The sequence below is a fragment of the Jaculus jaculus genome, chromosome 7 (genome assembly GCF_020740685.1).
Source record: "Jaculus jaculus isolate mJacJac1 chromosome 7, mJacJac1.mat.Y.cur, whole genome shotgun sequence".
NCBI classification, from domain to species: Eukaryota; Metazoa; Chordata; class Mammalia; order Rodentia; family Dipodidae; genus Jaculus; species Jaculus jaculus.
The window spans coordinates 91,369,849-91,388,038 of record NC_059108.1 but is presented as its reverse complement, the minus strand read 5'-3'; the positions used below and the strand labels follow the sequence as shown (position 1 = coordinate 91,388,038).

Below are 18,190 nucleotides of genomic sequence, written 5' to 3'. Positions count from 1 at the left end.
AGAAAGAAAGAAAGAGAGAGAGAGAGAGAGAGAGAGAGAGAAAGACAGAAAGAGAGAAGAGGAGAGGAGAAGAGAAGAAAGAAAGGGAAGGAAGGAAGGAAGGAAGGAAGGAAGGAAGGAAGGAAGGAAGGAAGGAAGGAAGGAAGGAAGGAAGGAAGAAAAAAAGAAAGAGTCACCTTAATGTATTTCTTAGGAATGAAAAATGAACTTCTATAAACCTCTACATTTCAGTAAATTGATTATGTCTCCCTCAAAACAAGTTAGCAACCACAGCTCAATTTTTTTTTTTAATATTTGTGATGTCTACTATTATTGTTTCCTTTAACGTTTTTTTCTTTAATATCCCAATGTGGTGATTCACATTTCTCTAATTAGTATTTTTAAAGTTTATGTTATTTGGTAATAATCTTTTCTCTAGCTTTTTAAATCATACCATTTTTTTTTTTTTTTTTTACCTCCAAACTTTGCGCTTCTGTTGACTCCTTCTCAAAGCTGGCATCCTTTAAAGATGACGCTAAGCCTTCATACTGAATTAAAACAAGGCAACATGTAAGTAAAGTCTACAAATTTTATCCCAAATTTTATCTAGATAGATGCCTAAGAAGAAGACAGAATTTATCTCCACATATGTACATTTACTTGAATTTTCTTATCTTTAAGTTTTTCCAATCTAACCACTATAACAAGCAAAGCCAGGTCAACCTAACACTATAGTCCACTAGCTGAGGCACTATGGCAGAACTCCACACTTACAACCATGTTGTCTAGTCTGCTTTTCAGAACTGGAGTATGGCTTACATGGCAAAGCAGCAGGAAATACAAACTCTTTAAAGAGAGAATAATCATCAATGAATGAAAACTTAGGACAGTGCAACAAGATTTGGCAAAATGCTTTCCCCAAAAAAGTGATTAAACTGAAGACTACATTGGTTTGAATCAACCCTCCTGCTAAGAGCAAGAACTGAACCAAAAAATTAAAGTAACAGATTATGGTTAGAATTTATGAGATAAGAGGGAGTCTCCAGAAAGGTAAGTCTAGCATTTAACACTTATTTTGCCTTCTGAAATGAAGGCTGATATTTGCAGGAAATTAGGCAATAATTTCAAAAGATCCAGAAGCTAAGAAGAAAAATGAACAGGTCAGAACCTGCCAAGCAGGATAAGCCCACAAAGGTTGGTTTTAGGATAGTACCTTTGCTTGGAAGAAGAACTTCTATGATGTCTATGTCCTACCCCTCAAAATTTCCAGAAATAACAGAAACTTGAAATGAGGAAATATCCAGAATTATTCTAATGGCCCAATATAATCCCAAGAACCATTATAAAAAAGAGGCAATGGAACTAGGCAGAGCTTACGCTTAGCAAGCACAAGGTACCAAAGTTCAGTTCTTGGAGGCAAAAAAAATTTTTTTTGTTTTTAGCAAAGGGTGCTACAGAGGCAAGGACAAAGATAAGAAGAGAAAGTTATGTGAAGACAGAGGCAGGGACTAGATGATGGGTTATGAGGCTATGAGCCAAGGAACACTAGACTCCGAGAGGTAAGGAACAGATTTTTTCCTGCTGATACTTAACTTTAGCCTGTAACACTGACATAAGAATTATGATTTTCCTAACTGTAAGAAAATAAATTTACAGTATATACCCATACCACCCTGAATACAGCTAATCTTGGAGATGGGAAGAAATAAATTTATATTGTCTAGTAGTACTAAATTTGTGAAGATTTGTTATAATATAAAATAGGACACTAATGCCAATCGAAACTGGTTTCTTTATAAAAGTCTAAGTCAGAAACAGACAAATATTTGGAACTGAGGTACAGGGTTCAAATACTTCAATCTGTTAAGTAATCTACCTCCCAAAGAAAACTCTAGGACCAAATGGCTTCATAACAAGTTCTACCCAACCTTTCCCAGAAGATCAATATTTCTTAAACTTTTCCCAAAAGTAGAGCTAAAGAGAATATTTTCTAACACATTTTAGAATACCAGTATCATCTAGACATCTGACCAAGTGAGCCACCACAAGAAAAAGAAGACAGCAGGTCACTGTGATCATTACTACCAAATTCTGATCAAACACTGACAAGTAGAAGTCAGTACTCATCAGGAAGACTACACATCATAATTATGTGGGGTTTATAGAATGAAAAATGAGCTGCATGCACACACACATCAATGATCACAGAAAACACACTCAATACAGTTCAACATCCTATCTTTACTAAAATCTTTAACAGCTTAGGTATAAAAGGAAGCTTTTCAATATAAGGGATGTTTATTAAACCAAATGCACAAAGTGACACAAACATTTGGAGTTTGGACTGGCAAGAGCCCCTGGCATATCCACACTCGCTCTCTTTTATTCTCTCTCTGCTTGCAAATAAATAAATATTTTTAAAACACTGATGAAAAATTGACACAGATAAATGGGAAGACATTCCATGCTCATAGATTGGAAAAACTATACTGCTAAAATATCTACACATGTTAAATAATTTATATATTCAATATGATGCCTACCTAAATCCTAGTAGTATTCTTTACAAAAATAGAAAAATCCTAAAATTTATATGAAAACAGACTCATGATAGGCAAAGCAATTCTAAGAAAAAATAATAAGTTGGAGCCATTACATTTCCTGGGTTAAAACTATATTACAAAGCTACAGTAATCAAAATAAAATGGCCCAGGCATAAGAAACAGATGTACAGATTAATGAAGTCCTACCTGCCAGGGTAAAGAGAGGAGGGAGGAAATGGAGATATAGGTCAAGGGACACAAAGCAGTAAATATCCAGAGTGAAGAAGTCAAAAGATCTAATGTACAACATGAGAAGAGGTTAATAACAATACTATTAATGCTGGAGAAATGGCTCAGCAGTTAAAGGTTCAAAGCCTTCCAGCCTCAGTTCAATTCCCCAGAACCCATGGAAAGCCAGATACACAAAATGGTACATGCATCTGGAGTTCATTTGAAGTGACGAGATAAAAGTTATACAATGAGGGCTGGAGAGATGCCTTAGCAGTTAAGCACTTGCCTGTGAAGCCTAAGGACCCCAGTTCAAGGCTCAATTCCCCAGAACCTACGTTAGCCAGATGCACTAGATGGTGCACGCATCTGGAGTTCATTTGCAGTGGCTGGAAGCCCTGGCGTGCCCATTCCCCCTCTCTCTCTATCTGCCTCTTTCTCTCTCTGTCGCTCTCATTGTTTCAATCTTTCCTTGCTATACCCAGTGCCACCATTTGCAGTATGAAGGTTTACTCTGTGCCTTTATGTGCTTTGTGGTGGTTTGATTCAGGTGTCCCCTGTACACTTAGGTATTCTGAATGCTAGATTCCCAGCTGATGGCGATTTAGCAATTAACACCTCCTGGAGGCAGGGTATTGTTGGGGGTGGGCTTAGGGGTGTTATTGCCAGCTTCCTCTTTCCAGTGTTCCATACCCTCTCCTGTTGCTGCTGCCCATATGATGTTGGCCAGGAGGTAATGTCCACCCTCTGCTCGTGCCATCATTTTCCCCTGCCATCATGGAGATTCCCCCTCGAGAGTATAAGCCAAAATAAACCCTTTATTCCCATAAGCTGCTCTTGGTTAGGTGTTTTCTGCCAGCAATGCGAACCTGACTACAACACAGGCTCAAACTTGGACTATGGGGATATTTTAACACATGTAAAATGTGGTGGTTTGAACCAGGTATTCTCCATAAACTTCTATGTTTGAATGCTAGAAAAAGCTGATGGCAATCTGGGAAGTGGGCAGACTTGCTAGAGGAGGTGTGTTATTGGGGGCCAATTTAGGGGTGTAAGAGTCAGCTCCCCCACTAGAGTTCAACTCACTCTCCCACTGCTGTTTTCTACCTGCTGTGGCAGAGGTGATGTCCAGTCTCTGCTCAGACCACACTTTCCCCTGCCATCATGGAATTTCCCCTCAAGATTTTAAGCCAAAATAAAAAACTTTCCTTCCATTAGCTGTTTTTGGTCAGGTGCTCTGTCTCAAAAACAAGAAGGCAACTATTACAATATGTTATATTTATTATATTTATATATCTTAAATATACCCAATAAAACTTATTATAACATCATGCTGCATACTTGAAATGATAAAACTAGGTCTAGGGAGAAGGCTTAATGGTTAAAAGTACTTGCTTGTAAAATCTGCCAGCCTGGGTTCAATTCCTCAACCACCTACATAAAGCCTGACAGTCATTCAATTGCAGCAGCAAGAGATATTGGCCTGTGCAAATAAATAATTTTTAAAAATAGGTGATAAAAGCTGGACATGATGGTGCATGTCTTTAATCCCAGCACTCGGGAGTCAGAGGTAGGAGGATCACTGTAAGTTCAAGGCCACCCTGAGGGTACAGAGTAAATTCCAAGTCAGCCTGATTAAAACATCTCTTGTTTGATACGTGCATGTGTAACATGTGAGGTAGGTGTGGTGTATGCACATGTGTGCAGATGTGTATAAGCCATGTGAGCACGTGCAGAGGCCAAAGGAGAATGTTGGGTATTGTCTTCTAGCACTCTTCTGTGTGTTTCCCTGAGACAGTGTCTTTGAACCCAGAGCTTCTATTTTCAGTCAGAATGGTTGACCAACAAGCTCCAGCAATTCTGTCTCAGCCCCCACAGGTCTGTGGTTAAAAGTGTGCATGCTATGCCCAGCTTTTTATGTGGTGCTATGGATCAAACTCAGGCCATCTCTGGCCCTCATGCTTTTGTATTAAGTGCTCTTACCTACTGAGTCACTTCCTCAGACCTATAACTTATTTGTTTATAAAATCAAAATATCCCAGACTGGAGAGATGGCTTAGAGTTTAAGGTGCTTGCTTGCAAAACCTAAGGACCCAAATTCAATTCCTCAGTACCCACATAAGCCAGATGCACAAGGTGGTGCATTCATCTGGAGTTCGTTTGCAGTGGTCCTGACACACCCATCCTCCCCCCAATACATAAATAAGAATAGAATATTTTTTAAAAAGAGCAAGAGTTCATTTGCAGTGTCTAGAGACCCTGGAGGGCCCATTCTTGCTGTATCTCTCTCTGCTTACAACTAAATATTATTTTTAGAAAACTCAATCTTGGGGGTTAGGGAAATGACCAATTAAGAGCATTTTCCACACAAGCATGAAGGTCTGAGAGGGTCTAATTCACCCTGAATTTGATTACCCAGGACCCACACAAAAACCTGGGCATGAAGCCGGGCATGGTGGCGCACGCCTTTAATCCCAGCACTCGGGAGGCAGAGGTAGGAGGATTGCCTTGAGTTCGAGGCCACCCTGAGACTCCATAGTGAATCCCTGGTCAGCCTGGGCTAGAGTGAGACCCTACCTCAAAAACCTGAAGAAAAAAAAAAAACTGGGCATGGCCACACATGCCTATAACCCCAGTCCTGTGGGAAGCAGAGACCAGAGAATCCCTGGGGCTTACTGGTAAACAAGACTAACTGAAAACTAAAACTCTGTGGCTGGAGAGATGGCTCAGTATTTAAGGCACTGGTCTGCAAAGTCTCACAACCCAGGTTCAATTCCCCAGTACCCACATAAAGCCAAAATGGCACATGCACCTGGAGTTCATTTGCAGTGGTGAGAGGTCCTGGTGCTTGCTCACTCTCTCGCTATCTCTGCTTGCAAATAAATTAATAAAACAAAAAGCTGCGGTTCAGTGACAGACTACATCTCAAGGAAACAAGGCAGATAAATGATGGAGGACACCTGACATTCTCCTCTGGCCTATACAGACATGTACATGGGACACACACATCTGCACACACAAGTGTCATACACAGACTACACACACTCTACAAACACACACACACCAAAAAAAAAAAAAAAAAATCTGACTCAACATATCTTCCTAATTACAGCAACACTGAATCAATTCAAGGTAGATCAAAACTGCTATGGCCTGAACTGTGACTCCATAAAGTCCCACACTGAAACTCTAAGCCCTATTACCTCTGATTATGGCTGACTGCCATACTTGGAAATAACATTTTTTAAGTAGGAAATTAAAATAAGGCTGTCAGGGTGGACCCTAACCTAATATGACTGGTGTCTTCATAAGAAGGGAAAATGCGGACACAGTGGGCACCAAAGGAAAGACTGTGTGAAGACACACTAAGAAGACAGCTACCTACATGACAAGGGGAGATGCCACCAAAAAAATAAATTTATCTTAGACCTTGATATTGGACTTCCTGAATCCAGAACTGTGAGAAACTTAACTTCTGCTATTAAAGTAGTATTGTGTCATGGTGTCCTAGCAAGCTAAGACACAGACTAAATTAAAAATGTAAAAGACAAAGAGTTTCTAAAAAGTATCAAACAAGAGTATCTTAAATCTTTGAATCAGCAAAATTTTCTTTAAGGAACAGGAAACAAAAAGTAGTCATTCCAAGTGTGGTAGTCAATGCCTTTAACTCAGCACTCAGGAGGCAGAGAGAGGAGGATCACTATGAGTTCTAGGCTAGCCTGAGACTACATAGTGAATTCCAACTCAGTCTAGGCTAAAGGAAGACCCTACCTCAAGGAAAAAAAAAAAAAAAAAGTAGTTATCATAAAGAAATGACTGAAAAATCAGACTATGTCAAAATGCTAAACTTCAGCCAGGCATGGTGGCACACACCTTTAATCCAGCACTCAGGGAAGCAGAGGTACAAGGATCACTGTGAATTCAAGGTCACCCTGAGACTACATAATGAATTCCAGGTCAGCCTGAGACTACATAACGGTCAGCCTGGGCTAGAGAGAGAGAGACCCTACTTCGAAAAACCAAAAATAAATAAATAAATAAATAAATAAATAAATAAATAAATAAATAAAATGCTGAACTTCTTGGGTTTGTGCTTGGGGGAGATGGATTATATGTATGTAATTACATGTGTGTAAGTGTGGGCATACAAATGTGCACCTGTATGCATGTGCATGTGCAGGCCAGAGGTTGATATCAAGTGCTTTCCTCAATTGCTCCTCTACCTTATTTTTGAGACAGGGTCTCTCACTGAACCTAGAACTCACTTACTCAGCTAGACTAGCTTACCAGCAAGCACCAGAGATTGTACTGACTTTGACTCGCCAGCATTAGGATTAAGGGTATGCACTGCCATGCCCAACTTTTACATGGGTGTTGGGAATCCAAATGCAGATTCCTCATGCTTGAGCGGCAAGAGTTTTACAGACTGAACCAGCTCCCCAGGCTCTGAACACTTCTAATATACTGTGTGAAACAAAAAAGTGAGCCACAAAGTGAAAAAAGATATTTGCAATATATACATCTGACAAGGGACTTGTATCTAAGATGTAACAAAAAAGTGTAAAGAAGGTTCTGGAGAGATAGCTCAGCAGTTAGGAATGCAAGCATGAGGGCCTAAGTAGACCTGAAACCACCTGAGTCCAATTCCCCAGCACCCATGTAAACAACTGGGCATGGCCACACACACCTGTAATCCCAATCCTGTAGGGAGCAGAGATTAGGAATCATGGGGGCTGAGTCACTAAAAGACTCCTTTTCAAGGAAACGTGATGAGCTATGGACAAGGGACACACCATTCTCCCCTGACCTCCGCACTATGTGCAAGGGCGTACACACCTGCACAACACATGTGCATACACAAAACACATACCACACCACACCACACATAATACAGAAACACACACAAAAGAAAAAAAAAAAAAAAACAGAGCCAGGCATGGTGGCACACACCTTTAATCCCAGCACTTGGGAGATAGAAGTAGGAAGATCACTGTGAGTTCAAGGCCACCCTGAGACCTCATAGTGAATACAGGTCAGCCTGAGCTAGAGCAAAATCCTACCTCAAAAAGTAAAAAAAAAAGGGGGGGAGGGGACAGACGACCCATACCTTGAAAACGTGAAAAAGACTTAAAAAGCAATTCACAAATAGAATATCAACATGACAAACACACAAAAAGGTGCTCCATTTCAACAGGGAAAGATCAGTGAAACACAAGTGAAACAAAGAGAAAAGCAGCACTATCCACCAGATGTCAACAGGGCAGTAAGAAAGGGAATTTAAATGAAGAAGGTGAGGAAAACAGATTTCACATACTCTAGAAGCATCAGGAAGCTTAAGTTTGCAAAGGGAAGCAGAAAGTTCCCTGACTGCAACATTAATGCTATTTTAAATATGTCTTACCTCTTTTTGAACAAGGCTAACTTTTTCAAGGAGTTTACATTTTTCTTCAATGAGTACAGAAAGCTCGAGAGCAAGCTTTTTTTCTCTTCCTTTAGAAAGAAAAAAGAAAGATCATTATTGTGAATCAATCACTGTAGTAAAATCATACACAACAAAATCTAAGATAGAAAGAAACGCAGCTTACCCACATAAAATCGGCTTCTAATCTGAAACAAATTTTTAACAAAAAATATATTAAAATAAATATACTTTCATGTAAATATAACTTGTTTAACTTCTACTCCAAATATTAAGATACCTGCCTTGCTGTGAATAAGTTACCCAAAGCTCTGTTGTTTTCATGGAGAATAAATGCTATATATTCAGGTCTCCCAACCAAAGATTCACATTGTGTATTATTATACTAAAGACAGTGAAATAACTCCACTCTAAAAACACCTGCTTAATTTAACTCCTCACCACAGTTCCCCAAATATTTTAGTCCTAAAACAAACTATTTAAAAAACCCCCATTACCATACCTGCTAATCCTAGTACCTAAAATAAAACAAGAAACGTTACTCTGGAGCTACAGATATGAACTAATTCTAAACTTCCCTTCTGTAAACTTCCTCTCAGATAATGAAGGGGACAGCCACAAATATAAAAGGATTAGGGGTGAGTAACATGATCTATTAAAGAAGGAAAAAAAAAGGGCTGGAGGGATGGCTTAGTGGTAAAGGCACTTGCCTGCACAGCCAAAGGGCCCAGGTTCAATTCCCCAGGACCCACGTTAGCCAGATGCACAAGGGGGGCGCATTTGCAGTGGCTGGAGGCCCTGGTGTGCCAATTCTTTCCCTCCCTCCCTCCCTCCCTCCCTCTCTCTCTCTCTTTCTCCCCCTCCCCTTCTCTGTCAAATAAATATAATTTATGAAAAAAAGAGGTCTTGCGCTGAAGAGATGGTTTAGCAGTTAAGGCACTTGTATCCAAAGCCCAAGGACCCAGGTTCAATTCCCCAAGACCCACATAAGCAAAATGCATCACGCGGTGGCACATGTATCTGGAGTTTGTTTGCAGCAGATGAAGGCCCGGTGTGCCCATATTCTCTTTCTCTAATAAATAATTTAAAAAAAAAAAAAAAAAAAGAGGATTTATCCAGGCGTGGTGGCACACACCTTTAATCCCAGCACTTGGAGGCAGAGGTAGATCACCATGAGTTCAAGGCCACCCTGAGACTACATAGTGAATTCCAGGTCAGCCTGAGCTAGAGTGAGACCCTACCTCAAAAAATAAGTAACAACGAGGATTTAAGAGCCAAGTATAGTGGTGACGCCTTTAATCCCAGCACTCAAGAGGCAGAGGTAGGAGAATCTCTGTGTGTTCGAGGACAGCCTGGGACTACAGTGTAAAATCCAGGTCAGCCTGGATTAGAAGGAGACCCTACCTCACAAAAAAAAAAAAAAAAAAAACAGAGACTTTAAGACACCTGAAGAATATGTACAAAGATAAAATTAAGAGAATAATTTAAAAGACAGGATACATTAAAAGTGTATAAGCAGACTGATTGAGATATGAGGGGGTATGATGGAGAATGGAGTTTCAAAGGGGTAAGTGGGGGGAGGGAGGGTATTACCATGGGGTATTTTTTATAATCATGGAAGTTATTAATAAAAAAATAATAAACCCTGAAAAAAAAAGTGTATAAACAGAAAATAAGGAGAAATTGCTCAGTGGTTAATGGTGCTTGCTTGCAAAGCCTGGCAGTCAGATTTGATTCCTTAGTACCCACATAAAGCCAGACACACAAAGTGGCACATGTATCTGGAGTTCATATATAGTGGCAAGAAGACTTACACAACCATACTCTTTCTCCTCTCCCTTTCTCTCAAACATTTTTTTTTTTAAAGTGGGAATAAGGGAATTGAAATATAAGATAGAGGAACTCTTTCAACAGAAAACAATGTAGAAATTACAAAAAATAAATGTTAAGAGACAGAAAAGTTGGAAGTAGAAGGGCTAACATTTAAAAAAATGTTTCAAAGGCTGAAGAGATGGCTTAGTAGTTAAGGTACATGACTGTGCAGCCTAAGGACCCACAAAAGCCAGATGCACATGGTGGCCCATGCGTCTGGAATTCATTTGCAGTGGCTGGAGGCCCTGGCATGCCCATTCTCACCCTCTGTCTCTAATAAATAAATAAAATTAAATCTTTAAAAAAAAAATAAAGGAGCTGGAGAAATAGCTTAGGGATTTAAGCTCTTGCCTTTGAAGGACCCCGGTTCAAGGCTCGATTCCCCAGTACCCATGTATGGCAGATACACAAGGTAGTGCATGCATCTGGAGTTTGTTTGCAGTGGCTGGAGGCCCTGGTGTGCCCATTCTCTATCTGCCTCTTTCGATCCCTTTCTCAAATAAATAAATAAATACATAAATTTTAAAGTTTCTAAAAAAATAATAATAAACAAATAAATGTTTCAAAAAGAAAAATAAGGGCTGAAGAGATGGCTTAGCTGTTAAGGTGTTTGCCTGCAAAGCCAAAGGATCCCGGTTCGACTCTCCATGACCCACGTAAGCCAGATGCACAAGGGGGCACAGCATCTGAAACTCGTTTGCAGTGGCTAGAGGCCTTGGTGTGTTTGCTCTCGCTCTTGCTCTCTCTCTCCTTCTCTCTCAAATAAATAAATAAATATTTTTAAAAAGAAAAATAATTAATAAATATTTTCCAGGGAACTGGAGAGATGAACCAGTGATTAAAGGCATTTGCTTGCCTGCCAACCCGGTTAGATTCCCCAGTGCCCATGTAAAGCCAGACATACAAAGTGGTTTACGTATCTGGAGTTTGTTTGCAGTGGAAAGAGGTTCTGAAACACATGTGTGCGCACACGCACACGCACACACACACACATTTTTTTTCTCTCTCTCAAATCAATAAATAAATGAATAAATTTTTATTTAATTTTCCAGGGGCTTGAGAGATGACTTAGTGGTTAGAGGTGCTTGCTTATAAAGCCAGACAGCCCAGGTTAAATTCTCCAGTACCCCCAGTACTCACATACAGTACAAAGTGGTATATGTATCTGAAATTTTGTTTGCAGCAAGAGGCCCTGGCATTGTACACACATCTCATTCCCTCCTTCACCCCTCAACTAAATAAATATGTAAATATATTTCATTGTTTTCCAAAACTTAACCCTAGCTATATCTCAAGGGAAATAAGAAAAAAAAGCTAAGCTCATACTGAGATATTATACTAAAAGAAGAGTGTCAAATTAAAAAAACGTAAAGAACATATCATTCATATTAAAAATAAATTTAGGGGGCTAGAGAGATGGCTTAGTGGCTACGGCGCATGCCTATGAATCGAACCCCGGTTCAACTCTTCAGGTCCCATGTAAGCCAGATGCACGTGGTGGTGCATGCGTCTGTAGGTTGTTTGCAGTGGCTAGAAGCCCTGGCACGGCCATTCTCACTCTATCCTCTCTCTGTCTCTAATAAATAAATAAAAATAAAATCTTAAAAAATAAATAAATAAATTTTGGGCTGGAAAGGTGGCTTAGTGATTAAGGCACTCACCTGGGAAGCTTAAGGACCCAGGTTCAATTCCCTAGTACCCATGTAAAGCCAGATGCATAAGGTGGTCCATGCATTAGAAGTTTGTTTGCAGTGGCTAGAGGCCCTGGCATGCCCATTCTCGCCTCTCTAACAAATAAATAAAATGTTAAAAAAAAAAAAAAAAGACAGACAGGGATGGTATGGCATGGTGGCACACACCTTTAATCCCAGCACTTGGGAGGCAGAGGTAGGAGGATTGCCATGAGTTCGAGGCCACCCTAAAACTACCTTGAAAAACCAAAAGGAAAAAAAAAAAGAAAGAAAGAAAAAACAGAAAGGGAGGCTGGAGAGATGGCTTAGCAGTTAAGAGGGCTTGCCTGTAAAGCCTAAGGACTCAACTTCAACTCTCCAGGTTCCAGGTAAGCCAGACACACAAAGTGACACAGGCATGTAAGGTCACACATGTAGACAAGGTGGTACACACATCTGGAGTTTAATTGCAGTGGCTGAGGTCCTGGCATGCCAATTCTCTCTCTCACTCACTCTCACTCTTTCACATACCAAAAAAAAAAACAAAAAAAAAAACAGGGGCTGGAGGGATGGCAGAGTGGTTAAAATGGTTGATGCAAAGCCAAAGGACCCAGGTTTGATTCCCTAGGACCCACCTAAGCCAGATGCACAAGGTGGTTCATGCATCTAGAGTTGGTTTCCATTGGATGAAGTCCCTGGCACAACCAATTCTTTCTTTCTCTCTCTTTCTCTCCCACCCTCTCTCTCAAATAAAATAAATTTTAAGAGCTGGAGATATGACTTAGTGGGTAAGGTGCTTGTCTGCAAAGTCAAGGGACCCACGTCTGATTCCCCAGGACCCATGCAAGCCAGATGCACATGGTGGTGCATACATCTGGAGTTCGTTTGCAGCAGCTGAAGGCCCATTCTTTCTCTCTCTATCTGCCTCTTTCTCTCTCAAACAAATATAATTAAATAACGTTTTAAAAATTAAAATAAAGCTGGGCGTGGTGGCGCACACCTTTAATCCCAGCACTTGGGAGGCAGAGGTAGGAGGATCGCCGTGAGTTCGAGGCCACCCTGAGACACCATAGTGAATTCCAGGTCAGCCTGGGCTAGAGTGAGACCCTACCTCGAAAAACCAAATAAATAAAAATTAAAATAAATAAATACATGTTTAAAAAAGATACAGAGTGAGTTTAAAGTAAGGACAGAACTCTAGACAGAATGCTAACATCTAAACAAATTACTACTGCAGTAGGACTTGTTTTAAGAAGGTGAGGTAAACTCCCTACATACAACTGTCCGGACAGAATTTGGCCTTCATATCCCAGATCTCACAGTACCTAGCAATACCCACACAAGACCCTCATAATAGGAGAAAAAGATGATGACATCAACTTAAAAGACTAATGGAGAGAGGGAGGGGATATGATGGAGAGCAGAGCTATGAAGGAGAAGCTAGGGGAAGGGAGGGGAGGGGAGGGAAATATGGTTTGTTGTCTATAAGTATAGAAGTTGTCAATAAAAATATTAAAAAAATAAAATAAATAAATAAACAAGAAAGTGAGGTAAGATACAAATGCAGTACAAACTACTAGGATGGCTGAGATACAAGAAGGATCACTTTGGTTCAGTACCAGCAGTAAGCAGACAGTCTAAGCAACATAGTCAGATGCTGTATCTCAAAAATTTAAATTAAGGGCTGGAGAGATGGCTTAGCGGTTAAGCGCTTGCCTGTGAAGCCTAAGGACCCCGGTTCGAGGCTCGGTTCCCCAGGTCCCACATTAGCCAGATGCACAAGGGGGTGCACGTGTCTGGAGTTCGTTTGCAGAGGCTAGAAACCCTGACGAGACCATTCTCTCTCTCTCCCTCTATCTGTCTTTCTCTCTGTGTCTGTCACTCTCAAATAAATAAATAAAAATTTTAAAAAAAAACAAAAATTTAAATTAAAAAAAAAGAAAGACAAAAAAAAAAAAGTGTGCTCCCTTTGGCATCACATATATTATACTTGGAATGATACACAGAAGATGAGCATGGCTTCCGTACAAGGATGACACACAATTGGTGAAGCATTCCATATTTTTTAATGCTTTTTATTTTTATTTATTTATTTGAGAGAGAAAAAGAGAGGGAGAATGGGTAAACCAGGGCCTCCAGCCACTGCAAATGAACTCCAAATGCATGCGCCACTTTGTGTATCTGGCTTACATGGTCCTGGGGAGTCAAACTGAGATCCTCTGGCTTTGCAGGCCAGTGCCTTAATCGCTAAGCCATCTCTCCAACCCACATTCCATATTTTTAAAAAAATGAAAAAGTGAGGGGCTGAGCTTAGTGGTTAAGGCACTGGCCTGCTAAGCATAAGGACCCAGGTTTGACTCCCCAGGACCCACATAAATCAGATACACAAGGTAGCACAAGCATCTGGAATTTGTTTACAGTGGCTGGAGGCCCTGGCATGCCCATTCTCTCTTTCTCTGTCTCTCTTTCTCAAACACATAAATAAAATATTTAAAAAGAAAAAAGTGTGTCTTGCACGTTCGTGTGTGCCTATCCTGAAGAACTCAAAATAGGACTGGAGAGATGGCTTAGCAGTTAAGGTGCTTGCCTGCGAAGCCTAAAGGACCCAGGTTCAATTCCTCAGGACCCACATAAGCCAGATGCACAAGGTGGCACACGTGTCTGGAGTTTGTTTGCAGTGTCTGGAGGCCCTAGCATGCCCATTCTCTCCCCACCCCTCTCTCTTTCTCCCCAATAAATAAATAAAATATTTTTTAAAAAGAACTCAAAGTCTTCAGGTTTTTAACACAGTAGAAACAAGCCTTAAAGACGTGTTCAAACTGATGAGAATTAAATACAGGAGATTCAGCAAGAATTATGTGTGAAGAGTGAGCAAAATCTTGGTAATACTGTCTTCAAGGTAAAGAAGAGGTAAAGGAAAAAGTTAACAATAAAGAGAAATATCTTTTTTTATATTTTTTGTTTTTATTTTATTTATTTAAGAGTGACAGAGAGAGAAAAAGGCAGAGAGAGAGAATGGGCACTCCAAGGCCTCCAGCCACTGCAAAGAAACTCCAGACACATGTGCCCCCTTGTGCATCTGGCTTACATGGGTCCTGGGGAATCCAGTCTCTAACTGGGGTCCTTAGGCTTCATAGGCAAGCGTTTAACAGCTAAGCCATCTCTCTAGCCCCAAGAGAAACATCTGTATCTGGGCATGATAGTTCACATCTATAATCCCAGCTTTTAGGAGGAGGCTGAGGTAGAAGGACCACTGTGAGTTTGAGGCCAGCCTGGGGCTTCAACATGAACTCCAGGTTACTCTGAGCTACACTGAAACCCTACCTCAATCAATCAATAAATAAATACTTAAAAAGAGCTCTCTGGGGCTGGAGAGATGGCTTAGCGGTTAAGCGCTTGCCTGTGAAGCCTAAGGACCCCGGTTCAAGGCTCGGTTCCCCAGGTCCCACGTTAGCCAGATGCACAAGGAGGCGCACGCGTCTGGAGTTCGTTTGCAGAGGCTGGAAGCCCTGGCGCGCCCATTATCTCTCTCCCCCTCTATCTGTCTTTCTCTCTGTGTCTGTCGCTCTCAAATAAATAAATTAAAAAAAAAAAAGAGCTCTCTGGCTCTCTTATCACTTGAAAACTTCCAGCTGTGTGTGGTTTTTTCCCTCGGCTGGGCCTGGACTGGCCCCCCAGTCCTTAATTTCCCCGAGTCCTTTTTGTTGTTGTTGTTGTTGTTTCAAGGTAGGGTCTCACTCTAGCACAGGCTGACCTGGAACTCACTCTGTAGTATCAAAGTGGCCCGGAACACACGGCAATCCTCCTCCTCTGCCTCCCGAGTGCTGGGATTAAAGGCATGGGCCACCAAGCCCAGCTTCCACATGGGTTCTTTAGCTCCCCACATGGCAGGAGCTCCTTGAACTTTTTTTTTTCTTTCCATGCTTCTTCCCCAGATCAGTCTGGTCACATGGACTCCTGAGCTACATATGGACAACATGGGCTTTTGGGATCCACATGGTGTACATTTCTTTTCCCTACTTTATCTCCCCTTACCTCCCAACCTTCCCCTTTACACACTCCTTTGTAAAATCTAAATAAAATGGTATTTTAAAAATCATTCTCTTGGCCTAGAAAGATGGCTTAACAGTTAAGGTGCTTGCCTGTGAAGCTTAAGGACCAGGTTCAATTCTGCAGGTCCCACATAAGCCAGATACACAAAGTAGTGCATATATCTGGAGTTTGTTTGCAGTGGCTAGAGGCCCTGGCACACCCACTCTCATTCCCTCTCTCTCCCCACCCCTTTCTGTCTGTCTCAAATAAAATAAATAAATAAATAAAATTTTTAAAAACTTATTAAAAGGAAAAAGAAAAAACATGGGACGGGATCCCAGCACTCAGGAGCCCGAGGTAGGAAGATCGCTGTGAGTTCAAGACCAGCCTAGGACTACAGAGTAAATTCCAGTTCAGTCTGGACTAGAATGAGACCCTACCTCGAAAAAAACCAAAATTAAAAAATAAAGGAAATATATGTTTAATAATTGAGAAAAAAAAACTAGATATCAACATGATGACTAGAAAGTGAAACAGAAGACAACAGATATGAGAAGGTGCTAAGATTGTTATCTCTCTAGCAAAAGGGTTTACTTACAAATACAAGGAAAAAAATGTAGGGGAGGGGTTGAGAAGGGACTCTTGTTCTAGCCCAGACTGATCTGGAATTCACTATGTAGTCTCGGGATGGCCTCGAACTCACTGCAAACTCCTACCTCTGCCTCCCAAGAGCTGGGATTAAAAGCACGTGCCACCACACCCAGCTAAAAAGAATTTTAGAGAAACATAAAAGAGCAGAACAATGGGCTGGAGAGATGACTCAGCGGTTAAAGGTGCTTGCAAGCAAAGCCTGCCACTATGATTTCAATTCCCCAGTGCCCATGTAAACCCAGATGCACAAAGTAGCACATGTCTAGAGTTTGTTTGCAGTGGTGAGAGGCCCTGGCATACCCATTCATATTCTCTCTCTCCCTGGCTCACTGGCTTGCTCTCTCTTTTTCTATCTCTCCAAATACAAAACTAGTCAAATAACTACAATGTGTGTATATAGAGTACACTCAACAGTAAAAACCAAAAAGTATTGGATTAGATGGAAAAACAAGTATACAGCTGGGGATATAGCTGAGTAGTGAACACTTATTTGTCTAGCATGCACAAAGCAAAGGTATGATTCCTAGTACCACCACAAAAACAAAAGTACACAAAATATGTATCAGTTAGGCACTATCGAAAGGCTGCAAAGTACAAGGATGAAAAAAAGTATCCATTATTACTCAGCACAAAACTGGCATGACTATATTGGCATAAAATTTAAAAGGCCTTAAAATAACAGCATCGCTAGAGTTACAGGTCATTAGCCTCTGACAAAGTTTTAAACATGTACGACCCTACAACATATGTAAAGCAAGAAATGATAGAAAAATAGAAAGTAATAAATCAATCATGTAAATGGAAGAAACAAAAAATGTAACCAATGAGCACTACAATGAGTCCATTAGCAAGCTTGACCTAACAAAAATAGAATAACAGGCATGTATCTGCTTTCAATGATGATCAATTGAATAAACCATACAGAAGAGCCCACATGTATGTGGAATTCTGATATGTGACACAGAAGAGGAGTAGAGATAGAGTGAAAAAAACAGTTATTTACTGAGGAAAAAAATTATACTGTATCACTATCCTCTAATAGACCCCCAAAAAATTAACTCAAGATGGAGCAACGACTTCAGTGTTAAAAGCAAAGATATAAAAACTAAGAAATTTTGTTCACCAGAAAACATTCTAAGGAAATTAAAAGATATTTCAGGGGCTAGAGAGATGGCTCAGTGGTTAAGGAGCTTGCCTAAGACTCAACTTTGTTTGATTCCCCAGTATCCAAGTAAAGCCAGAAGCAAAAAGTGGTACATGCATCTGGAGTTTATTCCAACAGTGGGAGGCCCTGGAGTGCCCTCCCTCTCGCTCTCTCTGCTTACAAGTAAATAAATTATCCAGGCACAGTGGCACACACCTTAAATCCCAGCACTCAGGAGGCACAGGTAGGAGAATTGTCATGAGTTCCAGGCCACCCTGAGACTACATAGTGAATTCCAGGTCAGCCTGAGCTAGAGCAAGACCCTAGGTAAAAAACAACAACAACAAAAAAAAAAAACAGAGAGAAAGAGAGAGGGAGGAAGATTTCATATTGGGACTTTATTTTTTTTTAATTTTTATTTTTTTAATTTTTTTTAATTTTTAAATTTTTATTAACATTTTCCATGATTATAAAAAAAAAATATCCCATGGTAATTCCCTCCCTCCCCCCTTATACTTTCCCCTTTGAAATTCCATTCTCCATCATATTACCTCCCCATCTCAATCATTGTACTTACATATATACAATAGCAACCTATTAAGTATCCTCCTCCCTTCCTTTCTCTTCCCTTTATGTCTCCTTTTTAACTTAC

The 18,190-nt window shown here is 40.5% G+C and overlaps 1 protein-coding gene and 1 non-coding gene across 11 annotated transcripts in view; one reads left to right on the top strand and one right to left on the bottom strand.

The window, feature by feature from the left end:
* Positions 1-18,190, bottom strand: part of Mia2 (MIA SH3 domain ER export factor 2) — a 124,542-nt gene that overhangs the window by 69,496 nt on the left and 36,856 nt on the right. For 7 of the 10 annotated variants that reach the window (XM_045154259.1, XM_045154256.1, XM_045154260.1 and 4 more), the window contains 3 exons: positions 8,336-8,357; positions 8,152-8,240; positions 456-527 (listed from right to left, as the gene is read on the bottom strand). In XM_045154259.1, coding sequence (XP_045010194.1) covers positions 456-527; positions 8,152-8,240; positions 8,336-8,357 — 183 coding nt within the window. The remainder of the gene's footprint in view (positions 1-455; positions 528-8,151; positions 8,241-8,335; positions 8,358-18,190) is intronic. The other 3 variants (XM_045154261.1, XM_045154258.1, XM_045154266.1) reach the window with 1 other exon arrangement.
* Positions 13,672-13,777, top strand: LOC123462512. Its single transcript, XR_006638327.1, has one exon. It is a non-coding gene; the product is annotated as a U6 spliceosomal RNA (small nuclear RNA).